Source organism: Aspergillus neoniger, assembly GCF_003184625.1.
Source record: "Aspergillus neoniger CBS 115656 unplaced genomic scaffold BO87scaffold_13, whole genome shotgun sequence".
In the NCBI taxonomy this organism is placed as follows: domain Eukaryota; kingdom Fungi; phylum Ascomycota; class Eurotiomycetes; order Eurotiales; family Aspergillaceae; genus Aspergillus; species Aspergillus neoniger.
This window is the reverse complement of record NW_020291141.1, coordinates 808,213-827,601: the sequence shown is the minus strand read 5'-3', so window position 1 is coordinate 827,601 and position 19,389 is coordinate 808,213. Positions and strand designations below refer to the sequence as shown.

The following is a 19,389-nucleotide window of genomic DNA, read 5'->3' as shown; positions in this document are numbered from 1 at the left end:
GTGAAAATGGGGAAGAGACGGAAGCGGCGAAAGAGAAGGTCCACCAAGAAGAGGGAACTAGACGGCGCCGAAGGGGGGAGGGTACGGGAGAGGTTTGAGCTGAAGCAAGACAGGCAAACAAGCGGACGTGAAGAGATGACGGCGATTCTTTTGCTGTCCGGATAATTTTGCCGGGATCATTGTTGTTCCGCCTCGGGGTTTCTGTCCCGCTTGAGCTGACTCTCATACTCCCCTTCTCTCTATACTTCCTCTCTCTCGCTACATTCCGCCCCTTCCACGAGATTGCAGGCTCAATCTTTCCTTCTCATAGACTCCTTGCCAGTCATGGAGAGCCGTGGCTTGACCCTTCGCAGCAAATCGCGCCGGCCCCGCCCCCAGATCAGTGCTCCGAAGCCCATATCCGGCCCTTTGCCGACCAGTAACGGCAGTAAGGGTGCCGGTACTCCAGGCCAAAATACCTCCTCTCCCAGCTCGACATCCCTAGACCGGGCCCCTTCGAAGGGCGCGACCTCTGATCTAGTCAAGCGCCGTTATTCAACTCGTTTCAATCAGGTCCCCGACTTCGATGTCAGCGCTCCGCCGGTGCCGGGCCTGCCCAAGGCACCAGCCACGTATGGCGGGCTCAGCCCACCCGAAACGAGTCGCAGACCGTCGACAGAGTCTTCTGGTCCCCCCAAGGTGGACTTGAATGCCCTTCGCGATCCCAGTCTCCCAGTTGACAAGTGTGAGTGACGCCCGACATATGTCCCCGCGGACTCCCCAATCCCACGGGTGCTAACGTGGCACCAATCTACGTCAGACGTTGCCAACCTGCTCGCCAATGCATCGGAAGAGGAAATCGAGGCATACCAGAAGAGCCTTCGGAAGGTTAAGAACCGAACTTCGACCGATCTGCAGCAAAATGTTTACCAGAACCGCACTCAATTCATCAAGATCAGTAAGGAGGCGGAGAAGCTTAAAGGAGAAATGCGGACCCTCCGCACTCTGATGGCGGAGCTTACCACGGCGCTCGGACAGACCACCATCGGCAACGCCCCGAATCCCATGTCCCCCGCCGTTGACGAGTACATGCCGAAACGCAATGCCAACCGCAGTTCTGTCGCTAATCTGGAGAGCATGTGGAACGTCCAGCTCCAGACCCTCTGGAAGACGGTGGAAGGCTCTCAGAAGTTCCTACCGGTGGTTCCCGGTCGACACATCGTGATGGAAACGGGACATTGGGTGGAACTGGACTCTGCAACCTGGAAGCCCAGGCGACCAGTTCACATAGTGCTGCTCAACGACCACCTGCTGATCGCTGCGAAGAAGCGCAAGCGGGTGGACCAGAGCAGCCATCGCGGGCCGGTTCCCACCAAGCTGGTCGCAGAAGAGTGCTGGCCCTTACAAGACGTTGATATGATCGACCTTGGTGCCAATCTCTCCGCGGGAGTCGCTCGAGATGAAGCCGAAGACCGGGGAATAGCAAATGCGATCAACGTCCGCGTCGGCGGAAAACCGTTTACCTATCGCCATGACAAGCGCGACAGCTCGGCTAAAGGGGAGCTGCTCGCGACCTTCCGGAAGACCGTCGAGGATCTCCGACGTACGCTCCGCTCCGAGACCGAGGCCGCAAGCAAGTCCACCGAGTCATTTGGCTACTTGGGCGTCCGGCGCCCTTCCCATTCCCCCATGCCGGATCAGTACGACGGCGGCGAGAGCACTCGCGACAAGCCGGAGGTGCGTATTGATGTGGACGGAAAGCAACAGAATCTTCGCTGGGTTGACGGGCAGGTGGACGAGCTGGATATTGACATTGCCCTGCAGCGGTTTGAAGAGGCAGTGGCCAACGTCGAGCGGCTTCGCAAGCTCGCCAAGGGCCTGAAGGGCAACGCGATCGCGCAGGACGTGATCAACACGAAGGTCGACGAGCGTGCAGCCACCCTGGCGGAGGTTATCCTGCGAGCGCTCGTGGATACCCACTCGTTTCCTGTGTCCACCAAAACCAGAGTCTCCTGGCTCACGCGGTTGGGATTCGAAGATCAAGCCCGGGAAGCTTTCTTGAAAACCCGCTCGGAAATCGTCTCCAAACGGATTCGGTATGTCTCCCCGTACTACTCGATCAGCAGCACGAACAACTAACCTTCTGCAGTGCCTGCGTCTTTGAGGGTGACCTCCCCCTATACATTTTTCAGATCTCCTACGTGTACTTCACGTTGATTAAGAACACCATTAGCATCTACCAACAGTGCTTTCCGCCAGTCATGTCCAGTGCCAGCATCCGCTGGGCAAAACATCACCTCGACGGCTTCAATGCCCTGCTCACCCGCCAACTCAGCAGCGTCCAACGCGGCACGACTGTCTGGCAGAAATGCATTGACATTGTACATGAGCAAGCCGATCAGCTGACCGAGGTGGGCGTTGACTTTACCGATCTCGTCGCAAAGGACTTGGAGACAGGCGAGGAGTTCACCGAGCGACCGCAGATGACCCGGTCTGAGTCCCTTATTTCCGGTTTAGCAGACACTGCAGCGGCAGCTGCAATTATTTAAGTGACGCGTGTATATCGATTTATTTTTCTGTTTATTACCACTAGCCTCGGGAGGCTACATTTGATGATGTGTGTTCTGCGTCGCCTGTTTGTGCACCTTATGCTCAGTCTGTTTGACATGGACCCCACGCGAGTGCTCCAGAATGGCTCTATGTTCGTGTCTTCTATTCTGTATTCTCTAGATGCTATATTCATACCCATGAACGCCGAGCTTAGTCGTGTATATGGCGCTATACCACCGTTCAACGGATCCTTGTATACCCGCACAAATTTCCCTCTTTTGAATGGAAACTTGCAATCGACAAGACTGAGAAAGCACTACAAGCCAGAGATATGCAGATGTTTGTCCTTCGAGCTACCTGCACGATGTTACTGAAGCGGGGATAGAGACTAAGATCTCCGAAGTTGGCATCAAGCCAATCCCGGGCACGTGTGATCACGTGAAGATAGACTGCTCATTGATGTCTCCCTCGAAGTCGAGCTGCCCACTGAATTGATCTCTCCACATTCCTTGTTGGTGTCAGTGGATGCTATTATCTAGCATGGCTCGCTACTTGTCCGAAAACAGTGTGGCTAGTATGCCGACAGCCAGTTCACGGCGGATGACTAGGACACGATCTGACGTCAGATACCTGAGACGATAGTTCTACACGATGGTATCTTCATTGCTTGTCACCAGAAACAACTACTTCATGAAAGCCTACGAGGTGAATACTCCCTCTCACCAGCAACTGAAAGCACAGCTGATAGCAATTGCTTTCAACAACATGAAGTGGGCATGGCAGGACACAGTTCCACCTCGGCCCCAAATCTAGAAGCCGAGCGGCGGACCCCAACAGTTTCGGCTACAAAATCCGCGTGAAACTCCGAACGATAAGCAGCGGACGAAGATTATTGCGTGCAGACTCAACACCAAGTGGGTTCATCCCCTCCATTGGCTCCCTACTGGGGCTCCTTGCTTCTTTTTTGTTCGTCTGTCGCTTTTTTATCCGATCTAATCTTTCTTCCTCCCTTCAATCAGTACAATCTCCCCGGCGCGCGACACCAATCAATCAACATGGGACTCACTAATGGTCAATCTATACAAGGGTGAGTATCGCTCCCGAGCCTTTATCCGCGGCTACCTGTAACCCTAAGTAATGCTCACATCCAACGTGGCTCGCGCAGGCAAGATGCGGAACACCAGGCCCTCCCATTGACAGCCCTTCCCTCTCTGCCCTTGTTCGTGCAGGCAAATGCCTTTGCGCAGAACACCCCCGACAAGATTGCCGTCGTGGACGCCACCAAAGGGCAGGAATTCACCTATGGACAACTGCTAGCCGATGCGGTCGCCCTGAAGAAGGTCATTCTGGAGGAGCTAGGCCTCACTGAAGTCGGAAACCTGGAAGAGCGCCGCATCGCCTTCCTGACGCCCAACGGCTACGACTACGTGGTTACGCAATGGGCCGTCTGGGCCGCGGGGGGTGTCACCGTCCCTCTCTGTATGTCCACACCAACCCTGCACTATCACAAGCCCCAGGGAACCCAAACCCAGCAATTGCGCCTCACTAAACCATCTACAAACACTAACCTCACCAAACCCAAGGCACCACCCACCCCGTCAAAGAGCTCCTCTACACAATCGGAGACTCCGACCCCTCCCTGATCTTCCTGCACCCAACATTCGCACACTTCGAGACCCCCCTGAAGGAAAGCATCAGCAAACCCATCCCCATCAAACCCCTCACCCCACACCAGCAAACCACCACCGCAATCACCCTCCCAACCATCAGCCCAATCTCATTCCTGAACCACCGCGCCCTGATGATCTACACCTCCGGCACAACCAGCAACCCGAAGGGCTGCGTAACCACACACAAGAACATCACCTTCCAAGCCCAATGCCTGATCGAAGCCTGGAAATACAACCCCAGTGACCGACTCATCCACGTGCTCCCTCTCCACCACATCCACGGCATCATCAACGGCCTCACAGCCAGTCTCCTCAGCGGCGTCACCGTCGAAATGCACCCGAAATTCGACCCCGCCACGATCTGGACCCGCTGGCGCGAAGGCGGCTCCACCATGTTCATGGCCGTGCCCACCATCTATTCGCGTCTCATCGACTACTTCGAAACCCACCTGCGAGGCACCGAGCACGAAGCCGCCGCCCGCTCTGGCGCCCAGTCCCTCCGTCTCATGGTCAGCGGGTCCGCGGCACTCCCGACCCCGGTGAAGAGCAAGTTCGCCGCTATCACGGGACAGGTTCTTCTCGAGCGGTTTGGAATGACTGAGATCGGTATGGCGATTAGCTGTGGCTTGGAGACGGAGAAGCGCATTGACGGCAGCGTGGGGTGGCCGTTGCCGGGTGTGCAGGTGCGGTTGACGGATAAGGAGAGTGGGAAGGTGGTTGATGCAGTGGATGAGGATGGGATGATTGAGATCAAGGGTGATAATGTCTTCATTGAGTATTGGCGCAAGCCGGAGGCTACGAAGAAGGAGTTTACGGAGGATGGATGGTTCAAGACTGGGGATGTGGCGAGACGGGATGCGCAGGGTGCGTACTTTATTCAGGGTCGTGCGTCTGTTGACTTGATTAAGTCTGGGGGGTATAAGATCTCGGCGTTGGAGGTGGAGCGGAAGATGCTGGGACTGGATGCTATCCAGGAGGTGGCGGTTGTGGGATTGGCGGATGAGGAATGGGGACAGCGTGTGGCTGCCGTGGTTAAGCAGCGGTCTGGGGTAAGTTTATCTTGTTTGATGTTTCTATTGTTACGGGTTGAGAGAGTGCATGCTAATATTGATATAGACGGAACCCCTGGAACTGGCGAGTCTGCGTGCGCAGCTCAAGCAGGAGATGGCGCCTTACAAGGTGCCGACGGTATTGAAGTTGGTGGAAGCGATTGAACGTAATGCCATGGGCAAAGTGAACAAGAAGACGCTGGTGCAGAAATATTGGCCGGAGCTGGCCTAGCCTAACCTAGAGATAATTATAATACCACATAGAGTCCACTAACAACTGAACGAATGCATGAATGTCATGGGTGGATCTCTCTTCTCAAAAACCGCGCCGCCGTCTCATACGCTGTGTTCTTCTGTTCCAATCCATTCGCATCAAGTTTCCTATACTTATCCCAAGCATGACCTACGCCAGGCATCTCCAGATAAAACACTGTCGGCAATGCTGTCGGATCCCGACGCCTAACATACCTCAACCCAGCTGCCAATGTCCTAGTGTCTGCGGTCCACGGATCCCCTTCAGCTGTAATGAATAGTAACCTTCGCGGAAATCTAGTCTCGTCCTGCTGGCGAATAGGCGAAAGCCTCGGATCGTCCACGATGTTAGGACGGTTCCCACGCAAATAAGACTGGACAGTCGACTCCATCACCCATGCCGGCATCACTCCACCCGTCCCCCTTCTCATTTGACTCCTTATTACCGGTTCCATAAGCTGAATCTTGCGCTTCTCTGGATACGACAAATCCGTGACCGGATAAAACACAACCGCGGTTTCAAAAGTGTCCCGGGGGGAACTAATAGCCATAGCCAGCGCCAAATTTCCCCCAGCACCGAAGCCACAGATAGCCAAGTGGTCGAGATCGTATTCGTCGTGATGGCGCCTGAGATATTGCAATACGTCCTGGATGTCCTCGAGAGCCGCAGGGTATGGGTACTCCGGGGCGATACGGTACTCAACGTCGAGGACTACGAAGGGGCTATTTTCACGTGCAACAAGGTGAAGGAATTCATCGTCGATGCCATGAGATTTGACGCAGAAGTTCCTGCCGCTGAGATGGATGATGACTGGAGCTGCAGCGCTGTTGGTGTCCATTCCACAGTACCAATTGACGCGTATTATGCGTCCAGTTTGTCGCGCCTCGACTTCTATGGTCCCCTTGGCATGGACTGGTCCGCCTTCTGGCATGGGGTAGTGCTTTTCGACCAATCTGCGGTGTTGGCGAATGCGGAGGTCAGTCCATCTCCACCAGCTAAGCCGATTTGGGGTGGTTTGGCTCTGTATAGGCTGGTCTTGGATGGGCTGGTTTCGGGCGTTCGGGTTCTGGGGTGCCTGGTTTGCCATGGTAAGGGTGATGATGGTGATATAAGATATAACAAGTTGTAGCGAATGAACAAGTACGATAAGTTGATGGAATCAAGAGAAAGGAATGTTGCAGAAGAGAGTGGCAAGAATAGAGAAACCATCGTTCGCTTTATAACCAGGAGATGATGTCTCCAGAACAAGAGAGGAAGGAACTGAGAAGGTGAAGGAAGTCGTGACTAAAGATGTCTCTTTCGGGATTCCATGTTGGCCTTGGGACAGGACTACCGAATTAGGCAACTCAGGATACGTTCCTCCATCTATCTCTCTTTCCTCCTCCCTCCTCCCTCTCTCTCTCGCACACACACACAAACACTCGCACGTGCATACAAGCCTTTACACTCACTGTTTTTAGCTTGTTCATTCAGTTTGACTACCATGATGCGCTGTGTGTGTGTGTGTGTGTGTGTGTGCGCGTGTAATTCCTTTTTATTTCTCCATTTCAACTATTGCCGATCATGCCAGAGTCCATATTACTGTCTATTTCTGACTTATTCAGACAGATCAACAGCTCCGTATATTTAAATATCTATCTATTCTCTATTATACAGACGGTACATCATCACGCGGACATTCATAAGAGTTATAATTCCCTCCCCAAAGCCACAGCCGAAGATACTTTCACCTTCTTGTATATAAGCACTGTAAGGGTCTATAAGGGAAAACCGACAATACAGGAAAAATCTCATAGAAACTCTTCACGTGCTTAATATAGAGACAGTAAAAAGAAGGATCACAAATAAGAACTATGTTCTATAAATCTCCTATATATCTCCTTCCCAGCACTGGGCGTATATAGAAAGAGTCTAACCTCCGACGTGGTCCCCTGTAGGATTAGTAGCTGCAGGATTCGAACCTACTATACTTTGTATATAGACGTGGGTAGGAAAGCACTACCAGACATCTCTTCAGTGCCTGCCAGAAGGTCACCACTCGACCATCCGGCCACCCATGATGCGCTGTACTCCTCACCACCCTGGTCCTACTTGCATAATGGAATGATGCTATCACAGTTCATTTCGTTTGTCAAGGCTGAGGTCAAATTCTAGCCTGGAAGCGCACTCCCTACACGGATTGATGATCTGTACGACCTTCTATATACCATTAGGCACCATTGCTCTCAAAGCTTCTTCCTCCATCTCTTCCGTTCTCTGCAACACTCCCCAGATGAGCATGCATTTTCTTACTCGAATCTACATACCTCATCTCCTTTTTCTTCAGCACCGTCATGTTAGATATGAAAGAAGTAGGAATGACATATCTAAAGTATGAGCTAGGAAATTGGAAGAAGAGAAATGGTATGGAGCAGCATTGGTGAATGCAGTAATGTGCGAGGAAAACATGGATGAAAGAGACGTTGACAAGGCAAACTCAGAAAGAACAGACGTTGAGATGGTAGACTATGAGACGACTGGCGATAAAGAAACGGATGGAAAGGATGAAACGGGCCAGAAGAAATCACAAAAGTCGTGGAAGGCCTACTATATCTGCCCTGATTATACTGCACCGAATTTCGATAAGCTTTGCAAACTGGGAATCAAACGAAGAGTAAGAATATCGAAAACCTGAGCGTAGCTCCCAATGTGACGCTGAAATATGAAGCCAATGTCACCGTCCACGAAGCTAACAACCTCCTCTGACTCGGAAAGTATGCCTCGGCGGTGCCAATCCCTAAGCTCCTGGCTTGCTACACTTGGATAGAGCAGATTTTGCAGCCCTGTTATGCGGAGGGTTTGTTGTATCAGGATCTCGAGCGGATGCGCTCAAATTCGTGAGTAACTTCGACTCTGGTGCGCCTCTTGCAGCATTATTGCTTAAATGAGCATTACTGACCCGGTTGCTATAGCTGGCCCTTACGTCCCTAGGGTAACTCTTCTTCATAGCTGCTAAGAGTGTCAATCTATCCAGCTACGCAGCATGAGCGGTGGGAGTTAGGGCTATTCATATCAACTTACTCAACCCTTCAAAAATGAGAACACGAAGCAGACACCTTGATTGAACGTCCAAGAGAGTCATACCACTATCCTAACCCCGGTACCTCCAAAGTAACTAGACAGTACCCAAACTACGTCTGAAAAATCCATCTCGGATCCCTATCCCCCAAAAAGTCCCCCTCAGCATCACCCACATCCCCCATCAACGCCTCCATTCCCTCCCTCTCCCTCACCTCCGCCTTAACCCTATTCTCCCTCCTCAGCACCTCCCACAACACCCCCACAACCACCAAATTGGCCACCAAATACCCCAACGCAAACCCATGACCCAGGAAATACCTCGGACTGGTTTCTGTCCGATACAACTGCGTCCCCAACACAGCGCCCAAATTCCCAATGGAAATCTGCATCGCATTCGCAATACACCTCTTCGTCTGACCGGAGACATTATTCGCCGGCCACGACAACACAATCGCCACGGCGGGGTAAATTCCCGCTGCAGCGAAGAACGTCCCTAGATAGGATACCCCAGGTCTGTGATCAGTTAGTAGAAGAATATAGCCTATGCATGCTAGTGCCGTGGAACCCAGAATGAAGGGCGCGCGACGGTGCGTGCGCTCTGATAGAATGGCGACGGTTATGGTGAGGACGAAGGCGACGGCGTAGGGCGGGACGGTGAGGAGTTGGGCTTGGGCGGATGTGTAGCCTAGGGCGGAGATTATTGTTGGCTATATTTTTAAATAGATGTGATTGTTAGTGAGTGCTATGCATGTTCGGGTTGTTGGAGGCGATGGGGGGGTGGGTTGTGGTTAGCTCACCATGAATAAAGATAGAGTGTAGAGTGGGAGCGACATCGTATGAAAGGCCAGTCCGTATAACCAGACTTTAATATCTTTGAAGGCGTCGAAGACAGCACTCCAGGTGAATTGCTCGTCGCGTGTAGAGTCGTTGTCGTTCTTCAGACGGGATTGGATGAATTGGCGCTCTTCGGGGGTTAGGAATTCGGCTGTTGAGGGGTAGTTGTATACCCAGAAGTAGGCGCCGATGGACATGAGGACTGTTAGGAGGCCTTCCTTTATGCACCCTTTCTGTTAGTTGGGGTTTGAGGTAGGGCTGTAGGAGGGGGTATGGGGGATGGTACCAGGATGAAGATCCATCTCCAGCCGCTGTATCCGCCTACGCCTTTCATGTGGGCTATGCCCTATGTTCAGCATTAGCTTGGCTAGAATAGAAAGGGATGGGGTACAAACCCATGCTAGAATCCCTCCAAAAGCGCCTGCCAACGAAGCAGCACTGAAAAATAGAGCTACGCGGTAGTGTTGCTCGTTGCGTTTATACCACATTGATAGGTAGAAGACGACGCCGGGGAAGAGGCCACTTTCTGCTATGCCGAGGGCTGATTTATCACACTTTTAGCATTGTACATGTTATGATACGGTAGGTTTAGCGGGGAGGGGGGTATGTGTGTACCAGTTCGTGAAGTTAGATATCCCGCATAGTTCTGCACCACGCCCAGAAGCGTCGCCACAACACCCCAGACTAAGGTTAATGTGGGGAGCCAGATCCGGGGTGTGGTTTTCTTCAGGACGATGTTGCAGGGTACTTCGAAGAGGACGTAGCCGATGAAGTAGAGGGTTAGGCCGGTGAGGTATTGGTCTCCTGCTGTTGTTTGGTTAGGGTTTATTGCTATGTGATTTGATATGGTAGGGGTGGGTGGTACATACACATGTGGATCTCAGTGGCCATGCCTTCGAGTCGGGCGTTTCCCACTATAGGATTGAAGTATTGGTTAGATTTTGGGGATTGTTATCGATGGCAAGGAAGGGGAAAGGGGTATACCATTGCTGCGATCGAGGAATGATAAGAGATATAGGATGGTTAGTGGTGGGAGGAGACGAAAGTCTAGTTTGCGAAGGAGAGCTTTTTCGTCGATGTTGGTGACGCTGCTTGTGCTGGGAGAGGCGGCCTTTTCGTCGGCCTCTATTGTCTTTTCGGGTGTGGATGCCATGCTGCTCATAGCAGGGGTATGGATTACCGTTCCTGGCAGTGGCTTGGAACGTTGCAGACAGCGTCAAGTGATTGATATTGCATGACAAGACGGGACTATATAAGAGTCTGCTGGAGTGGTACTTCACGTGGGACAGGCATCATGGCGGCCGTGATGAAAGGCATTGTCAGGGTCCAGAAGGGTTAATCTTTGCCTGCTATGGGATATTTGCATCCACGAGCCGATGCGCAATCTGGAGCGGTGATGGCGAGATTGGTGGAGTAATCCACATAAGAGGCAGTAAAGTTTACGAGGTTTGGGGGTGGGGGTAAATAGGTAGATGTTCCTGGTGGTGATGATGGATTGTTTGATAGTAGACCCACTACCTGGATATGATAAGTAAGACCTGCATAGTGTTGGTGAGAACTTATGTTGCTCTGTAAGTGATATTCGGACTGCTGATCTTGTATTGAACAGTTGATAGTTATTCTGGGTACACAGTTAACTGATGGAGAAGAGGCCCGAAGTGGTGTATTCTGGAGGAGAAAGCACGCCATCTGCAGCCCGCTCAACGTCATTTGGCTCACTCGGTCGAGAGCTGCGATGCTAAATTATATCTGGTTCGTCGCTCAGACCATTTGGCAGCGTTTCTTGGTGCATAATATCATCATAAATAATTTGCATAGTGATTTATGTAGGAAGTATGAAATGCTATGCAGAAGCAACCCTCATTCTTACTAATAATACTTAAAAGTAAGATTTGTCCAGCATAGACTGGAAGTACAAGTATACAAGGTATGGAAATTGGAATGAATGGAAAATAGATGGCATCGAATAATCATCATAATATTGTTGCGAGACATGATCAACATTTCTCGGTGGTATCTTTTTAGTAGTCGTCAGGGGTATCTCTTGTTGTCGTTGTTGTTGTTGTCCATCCCACCCATGATGTCCTGAAGAATTCAACGCCAGTCCGGTATTCCCAAAATCCCAAAGTCCGTCCATCCAAACCCAATGATAAAAGAAAAGAAACAAGGGAAAAAAAAGGTAAAAGAAAAGAAAACACGCCAAAAAAAATCAAAGAAAACGCCAAACACAACGGAAAGCACCACACACACAACACACACACATAACGAACACGACACACACAACACACAGAACACACACACAAAACACACAGAACACACACACAAAACACACACACAAAACACACAATACATAATACACACACCACATACATCACACATAACGGGATGATTGTGTTCATGGAAGGAAATTCATCTAATCTATCATGCGGGCATTCTAATCGCCTCGCAGCCTACGCGGTATATGTATAACACTGCTTAACTTTTCGAAAAACACCAGCCAATGCGGAAAAAAAGGAAGAAAAGCAACACGCAACGTAAATCACACATGATGCTTGGAGGTCGCCATTCAGACCTGTGAAACAACGCCACAGAAATCTTTGGGTTCCCTCAAATCGTAGTACTCGTCAATACCCCGGAATGACCTAAGGCGCCAGAATCAACGCAAGCAGAGCCATACGGCAGTAGAGACCATATCTCATCTGTAATCCAACATCAGCATCATGTTCAGTCAATGGGGCGGGGAAAAAACTAACCTGGCGGAAGTAGGCCGCCCGCTGGTCGAAGTCAACTTCCTCCGAGATCTCCGCGTTACGGGGCAGAGGGTGCATCACGACCATGTGGCTCTTGGCGTGCTTCAGAAGAGCGTTGTCAATGACGAAGCTGTTCTTCAGACGCTCGTACTGAGCCAGATCGCTGAAGCGCTCCTTCTGCACACGGGTAGAGTACAGAACATCGGAGCGGGCAACGATCTCAGGAGTCAGCTCCTCAGACTCCACAACAAGCTGGCCAGAGGCAATGACTTGCTGGCGGACTTCCTCAGGCAGGGAAAGATCCTTGGGCGCAACCAGCTGCACGCGAACATCGTAGAACTGGAGCAGCTTCAGCAGCGAGTGCACAGTGCGGCCGTAACGCAGGTCACCAGTGAAAGTGATGGTCAGGCCGGTAACGGTGCCGAGCTCCTCACGGATGGTGAAGAGGTCGAGGAACGCCTGGGTGGGGTGCTCAACGCTGCCGTTGCCACCGTTGAGGATGGGGACAGGAGAGAACTTGGCCGCGGTCTCGGCGCTGCTGGGATCGGGGTGACGCAGAACAACGGCATCTCCGTAGCAGCCGAGAGTGCGGACGGTATCCTGCAGGGTCTCGCCCTTCTTGGTCGAGGAGTGCTCGGTGGAGATGGCAATGGTGCGGCCTCCCAGACGTTGCATGGCAGCATCGAAAGAAGCGGAAGTCCGGGTGGAAGGCTCATAGAAGAGAGTGCACAGAACACGGCCCTTCAGGATGTCCAGCACACCCTGGCGCTGGACTCCCAGGCGCATCTCCTGGGCTACAGTGAAGAGCAGGTGCAGATCAGCCCGAGTGAACTGGTTAACGGACAGCACGTGCTTCTGTCTGAAGGTGGACCGAGAGAGCATCTCAAGAAGAGAGGAAGACACCTGGGGAACGGGGGTGTACAGAGGAGGTCCAAGCTCTCCGACAGCAGGGGCCTGCTCAGCAAGCTTGCGGCCGGGGCGGAGAGGAGTTCCAGAGAAGGACAGTCTGCGGTCGAGAGAGCTCTCGGGGCGAGCATGCACCATAGGGGACATGGCCTTCACGGAAGGAGAGGCGGGCACAATCCGGTGGGTGGACATGTCGGTTCCAGTGGAAGCATCGGAGATGATTTCACCGTCAAGGCAAGAGGTCTTACCCTGGAAAACAACACGCTGCACAGACCCTCTAACGTTCTTGCCGTTGAAAGGAGACCAAGCACCCTGGGGTGCCTGGAACAGGTACGGCCGGTCAACCTCGATCTCGACGGAGCTGTCGGCCTGGTCGTGAAGCTCGAAGATCTTCTTGGGGTTCTCGTAGAGACGAGCGACAATGTCCTCAACAGTCAGGCGACCCTCCGAGACGGCAGTGAACAAGAGCGGCAGAGTCTCGGCGATACCGGCGACAGGAGAGCTCTTCTCACCAGCAACCTGGTAAGGGATGCTGCCGACAGAGAAGACATCGATGGTGCTCAGGTGCTCCCACAAGGCCTTCTGGTCCTCAACCGAGGGCAGCGAGCTGCACTCGGGGAAGTCATCCTTCGTAAGGAACAGACTGTAGACGGAAACATCGCAAGTCACCTTAAGACCCTTCTCCTTGCTGAGAGCAATGAGACTGATGTCCTCCTTGGACGACACACTCATGACGTGAATGTTGCGGCTGTGGAGGCTGGCCAACAGCAAGACGGAGGCCAGGTCAGTAGACTTGGCATCGGTGATGATAGGCTTGCTGGACGGCCAGTTACCGAAGTGGTTGGTGACCGTAGCAACCTTGCTGATGTTGCCAGACAGGTGGTTGAAGGGGATGAAGAGCGAGCCCACGTCTCCCGTCACTTGTCCGATCTGGTCGGCGTTGTCAGCAGTGGCCACAACAGAGAAGTTGAAGTCGCAGAAAGAGGACTTCTCAGCATTCTGCTGGGCAATCTTCAGAGCACGAGCATCGGTGACCGAAGCGTCAACACCAACGGGCATCACGCGAACCATGCTGAAACCAGCGGCAATGGATGCCTTGGTCATGGCCTGGAAGTCAGGGGAGCCAGGAACCATCAGGTTGGGCACGAAAGCAGCGACATTGATCAAGCCGGGCAGGATGATAGTGCGGTGGCTGGTCTGGTAGTCAATGGTCTGCACGTTGAGAGCAAAGTGGCGAGCAATGGCCTCAATGAGGATCTTGGCGTTCTTGACGTTGGTGACCAGAGGAGTCTGGTAGTCAACAGCCATACGACGAGTGCGGTAACCCTTACTCATGTAGTTGGCGGGACGTCTGAACCGGTTGTTGGACGGCAAGTTGATGTACAAGTCAATCAGGTTGTTGGCCAAGTGCTGAGTGAGCGAGTACTCGGACTTAATGTCCTCCTCCTCTCCCGGAAGGATCTCGAGATACTTGACGGGGACGCCGTTCTCCTTCAGGAAATCAGCAGTACCGGAGGTGGCGAAGAGGTTGAACCCAATCTGGTGCAGCTTGCGGATCGAGGGCAGCATCTCCATCTTCTCCTTGTAGGAACCGATAGAGAACAGCACGTTACGCTTGGGAAGGCGGAAACCGGTGGAGATCAAGGCCTTGAGGTAGGCTTCGTACTTGTCACGACCGAAAGATGCGACTTCTCCAGTGGAGGCCATCTCGACACCCAGGACGGGATCGGCACCCGAGAGACGAGAGAAGGAGAACTGGGGCACCTTCACACCGACGTAGTCCTTAGGGATGGAAACAGGAGGATATTCAGCGAAGGGAGCGCCGATCATCGCCTTAGTAGCCATCTCAATGAGATCAACGCCCATAACCTTCGAGACGAAGGGGAAAGAGCGAGAAGCTCTGACGTTACACTCGATGACCTTGATATCGTTGTCCTTGGCGATGAACTGGATGTTGTAAGGACCAGTGACGTTCAGAGCGTTTCCGATCTTCCGGGTAGCCTCCTCAATGCGGCGAACGGTCTCGGGATCCAGGTCCTGCGGGGGCAGGATCAAGGTGGCATCACCAGAGTGGACACCGGCGTTCTCAACGTGTTCAGAGATGAAGTGTCCAACCATGACACCGTTGCGAGCCACAGCATCCATCTCAATCTCCTTGGCGTTCTCAATGTACTTGGTAATAACCACAGGGTGCTCACGGGAGACCTCAGCAGCCTGGTTGAGGTAGCTGGCCAAGTCGTCCTCAGAGTAGACAGTGTTCATGGCAGCTCCGGAAAGCACGTAAGAAGGTCTGACAAGCACAGGGTAGCCAACCTTGTTACAGAATTCGGTAGCCTCCTCAGTGCTAGTAAGCTCCTTCCAAGCCGGCTGGTCAACTCCGATACGGTCAAGCATGCGGGAGAACTTGTAACGGTTCTCAGCACCATCGATCATCTCGGGAGAGGTACCAAGGATGCGAACGTTCAAGCGGTGCAGGGGCAGAGCAATGTTGTTGGGAGTCTGACCACCCATGGAAATAATCACACCGCTGGAGGACTCCAACTGGTAGATGTCAAGGACGGTCTCCAAGTTGATGTTCTCGAAGTACAACCGGTCAGCCTCATCATAGTCGGTACTGACAGTCTCCGGGTTGTAGTTGACCATGACCGTCTTGTGGCCCTGTTCACGAAGGGTACGGATAGCCCGCACGGAACACCAATCGAACTCGACAGATGAACCAATACGGTAAACACCAGATCCGAGAACCATGATACCCTTGTCCTCAAAGTTGACATCGTGCTCAGAGGCGTTGTATGTGAGGTACAAGTAGTTGGTGACCGAGGGGAACTCAGCAGCAACCGTATCAATCTGCTTCACGATAGGGATGATACCAGACTCGACACGCAGACGTCTGATAGCCAGCTCGTTGGAGCTGAGGAACTTGGCAAGCTGACGATCCGAGAAACCAAGCTGCTTGGCCTGGCGGACAAGGGGCCTGGGCACACTGGTGGCATTGTATTGGGTCATGAGCTTGCTGAAGTCGCTAAGACCCTTAAGTCTGCTCAGGAACCACTTGTCGATCTGGGTAAGCTTCCAGATATCATCGACGCTGTAGCCAGTAGCCATGGCGTTGGCAATGGCAAACAGACGCTGGTCAGAGGGAGTCTGCAGTTCGCCCTTGATCGACATGAGGGCATTGGTCTCGTTGAATCCAAGGTTGTGGAAGTCGACGGAGCGGATAGCCTTCTGAATAGCTTCCTCGAAAGTACGTCCGATAGCCATGACCTCACCAACACTCTTCATGGAAGAACCGAGCTGGGTGGAGACACGGGTGAACTTCTTGAGATCCCAACGGGGAATCTTCACGACACAGTAGTCAAGGGAAGGCTCGAAGCAAGCGCAAGTGACCTTGGTGACCGAGTTCTTGATCTCGTTCAAGGGGATACCCAGACCAAGCTTGGCAGCGATGAAGGCAAGAGGGTAACCAGTGGCCTTGGAAGCAAGAGCAGAGGATCTGGACAAACGAGCATTGACTTCGATGATGCAGTACTCCTTGGAGAAGGGGTTCAGCGCATACTGAATGTTACACTCTCCGACAACACCAAGGTGGCGAATGACGTTGACGGCAGTTGTACGCAGCATGTTGTAGTCTTCGTCAGAAAGAGTCTGGGAAGGAGCAACAACGATAGAGTCACCGGTATGGATACCGAGAGGGTCGAAGTTCTCCATGTTACAGACAGTGATGCAGTTGTCCCTGGCATCACGGACGACTTCGTACTCGATTTCCTTCCATCCCTTCATACTGCGCTCAATCAGCACCTGAGGACTGGCAGCGAAAGCCTTGAGGCAGAGCTCCCTCAGCTCATCCATGTTATCGGCGAAACCACTGCCAAGACCTCCAAGGGCATAGGCAGCACGGACGATAACGGGGAAGCCGATGCTTTCAACGACTCCCATGGCCTCTTCCAAGTTGGAGGCAGATGCGGACTTGGCACACTTCTCATTGATGGAGTCCATGCTGCGAGCAAACAGCTCACGATCTTCGGTGGTGATGATAGTATCAATAGGGGTACCGAGGACCTTGACACCGAGGGACTCGAACTCATCCTTGAGCTGAATACCGACCTGCAGAGCGGTCTGGCCACCGAAGGTACAGTAGATGGCATCAGGGCGCTCGTGCTTGATCACCTTGCGAACAAAGTCGGCGTTCACAGGGAGGAAGTAGACCTTGTCAGCCAGACCCTTGGAGGTCTGGATAGTGGCAATGTTGGGGTTGATCAAGACGGTGTAGATGCCTTCCTCCTTCAAAGCCTTGATGGCCTGACTACCGGAGTAGTCAAACTCACCAGCCTGGCCAATGCTCAGACCACCACTACCCAAGATCAGGACCTTCTTCACGGAAACGCGAGGAGCGATTCTGATGTTCTCCTCCTTGGCGCCACCAGGGAAAGAGACAGGTTTCTGAAGAGCTTCCGAGGAAGCCATGGTGTCCTTGATGCTGTTGATGAAGACGTCGAACAGGTATTCGGTATCTCTGGGACCAGGAGTGCTTTCAGGGTGGAACTGGACACTGAAGAAGGGCCGGCTGACGTGACGGATACCCTCGTTGCTACCGTCGTTGGCGTTAACGAAGAGCTCCTCCCATCCCTCGGGGAGGCTGTTGGAGTCCACGGCATAACCGTGGTTCTGGGAAGTGATGTGGCACTTTCCGCTGAGCATGCTAGTGCAGGGAATGTTGTGACCACGGTTACCGAACTTCATCTTCAGAGTCTGGGCGCCGACGGAGCGAGCGATCAGCTGGTGACCCAAGCAAATACCGAAGACGGGAGTCCGGGCCTCCTTCAAGGTCTTGCTGAGGTTGTTGACGGTGGTGGCAAGAGTAGCCGGGTCACCGGGACCGTTCGAGACGAACAGACCGTCATAGTCCTTTCCAGCAAGAGTAGGGAAGTCATAATCCCAGGGAACGACGAGAACCTCAACACCACGGGCAAGCAAACAGCGCAGCTGGTTGAACTTCAGACCCACGTCCAAGCAGAGGACACGCACCGGGCGACCGGAGGGGTGTTTGAGGGCGACATTCTCGGGAGGCGAGAAAAGCTTGGGTTCCTTGATCGACACTGTCATATACAAGTCAGAAATGATCATTCTCGCCTGAGTTGTGAGTCGGGTGCCTACCTTCGGCGACCAGGTTCTTCTTGTTGGGGTCAACCCATTCGATCTGTTCAAAGAAAGGCTTCCAGCTGTCCTTCTCCGTGGGGATAACAGTGGCGTCGCTGACAGTCTCAGACTTCTGGAGCAGCAGACGACCCAGCATGCTACCCTTTTGACGGATGCGCTTGGTGAGAGCACGGGTATCGACACCATGGACGGCAGGAACACCTTGCTCCTTCAGCCACTGGCCAAGGGAGGATTGAGCAAGGAAGTGGGAGTATTCCTCTCCGGCGTAAGTAGCAACGACCAGACCCGCGATGTGAATCTGGGTGGACTCGAAGTACTTGGGAAGAGTCTTCAACAACTCATCCATGGTCTCCCGGGAGGGGACACCATAGTTACCGACGAGGGGGAAGGTAACGACGAGGATTTGGCCCCGATACGAGGGATCCGTGATGGACTCTGGGTATCCCACCATACCGGTTTGGAAGACCAATTCACCGGCGATACTCTTCTCGGCACCAAAGCTGTAGCCCTGGTAGACGGTGCCGTCCTCAAGCTCGACAGCGACCATCCTCCCATTGCTGCCCCGGTAGGGAGCCGAAGCGGGAGGGATCACGGCCCCATTGTGAGCTTCCATCGGGGGAAGCGGCTGCAATTCCTTGTTGATCTGGTTGTAGGCCACAGCGCCTCCAGAGAGAGGGGAGGAGGGGAGGGCAGCCTCCTCGTGACCAGCGGACTGCGGCATTCTGGGTAGTGACTGTATGTGTGGGGGGAGGGGAAAAAGGTCCTCTCGGGGACTGTATGACTGGGGGGTATTCTCTCTACCGTAGCATCAGCAGCCTCCAAGACCCTTTTGAGAAAGATGCAAGAGGGGAGGGAGTAGAGTGATTCTGCTGCTTCTGCACGGGAGGAGGAAGAATATAGGAAAGAGAGAGGAGAGGAGGAGAAAGAAGAATTCTCAAGAATAAAATTTTGTGTACGGCGGGCTTGATGGAGCTCTCTCATTGGGCTGTTGAACTCACCGATCCGGGGATCATGGGCCTTTCTGCTGGCCCTGACCGCCTCCGAAGAAAATTTTTCTCGACGTTTTTTGGGGATTTTGAGGGGGTTGAGCACTGGGAGCCTTCGTTTGCTTTCTTTCCATTGCTAATTATGGAGTCTAAGCAATTCCTGTCCGCAATCCGGAGCCAGTCAAGTTCCATCCC

At 52.9% G+C, this 19,389-nt stretch overlaps 5 protein-coding genes across 5 annotated transcripts; 2 read left to right on the top strand and 3 right to left on the bottom strand.

Moving 5' to 3' along the window:
- Positions 1-324: 324 nt before the first annotated feature.
- Positions 325-2,528, top strand: BO87DRAFT_306835 (exocyst subunit EXO84; the record flags this gene model as incomplete). The annotated part of the gene is made up of 3 exons (XM_025619376.1): positions 325-724; positions 800-2,075; positions 2,129-2,528. The coding sequence occupies 3 exons, from the start codon at positions 325-327 to the stop codon at positions 2,526-2,528; spliced, it is 2,076 nt and encodes a 691-aa protein (XP_025480739.1).
- A 1,056-nt stretch (positions 2,529-3,584) lies between these two features.
- BO87DRAFT_396420 (acyl-CoA synthetase) lies at positions 3,585-5,480 on the top strand (the record flags this gene model as incomplete). Its single annotated transcript, XM_025625246.1, has 4 exons — positions 3,585-3,616; positions 3,665-4,008; positions 4,113-5,248; positions 5,316-5,480. The coding sequence occupies 4 exons, from the start codon at positions 3,585-3,587 to the stop codon at positions 5,478-5,480; spliced, it is 1,677 nt and encodes a 558-aa protein (XP_025480738.1).
- A 64-nt stretch (positions 5,481-5,544) lies between these two features.
- Positions 5,545-6,588, bottom strand: BO87DRAFT_458514 (alpha/beta-hydrolase; the record flags this gene model as incomplete). The annotated part of the gene is made up of 1 exon (XM_025628882.1): positions 5,545-6,588. One exon carries the CDS (start codon positions 6,586-6,588, stop codon positions 5,545-5,547), a length of 1,044 nt encoding a protein of 347 aa, XP_025480737.1.
- Positions 6,589-8,671: 2,083 nt separating this feature from the next.
- BO87DRAFT_386088 (allantoate permease family MFS transporter) lies at positions 8,672-10,548 on the bottom strand (the record flags this gene model as incomplete). The annotated part of the gene is made up of 7 exons (XM_025624747.1): positions 8,672-9,268; positions 9,359-9,628; positions 9,682-9,741; positions 9,791-9,936; positions 10,011-10,202; positions 10,265-10,309; positions 10,380-10,548. 7 exons carry the CDS (start codon positions 10,546-10,548, stop codon positions 8,672-8,674), a joined length of 1,479 nt encoding a protein of 492 aa, XP_025480736.1.
- A 1,489-nt stretch (positions 10,549-12,037) lies between these two features.
- BO87DRAFT_306455 (bifunctional carbamoylphosphate synthetase/aspartate transcarbamylase) lies at positions 12,038-18,929 on the bottom strand (the record flags this gene model as incomplete). Its single annotated transcript, XM_025619362.1, has 2 exons — positions 12,038-18,147; positions 18,206-18,929. The coding sequence occupies 2 exons, from the start codon at positions 18,927-18,929 to the stop codon at positions 12,038-12,040; spliced, it is 6,834 nt and encodes a 2,277-aa protein (XP_025480735.1).
- Positions 18,930-19,389: the final 460 nt, after the last annotated feature.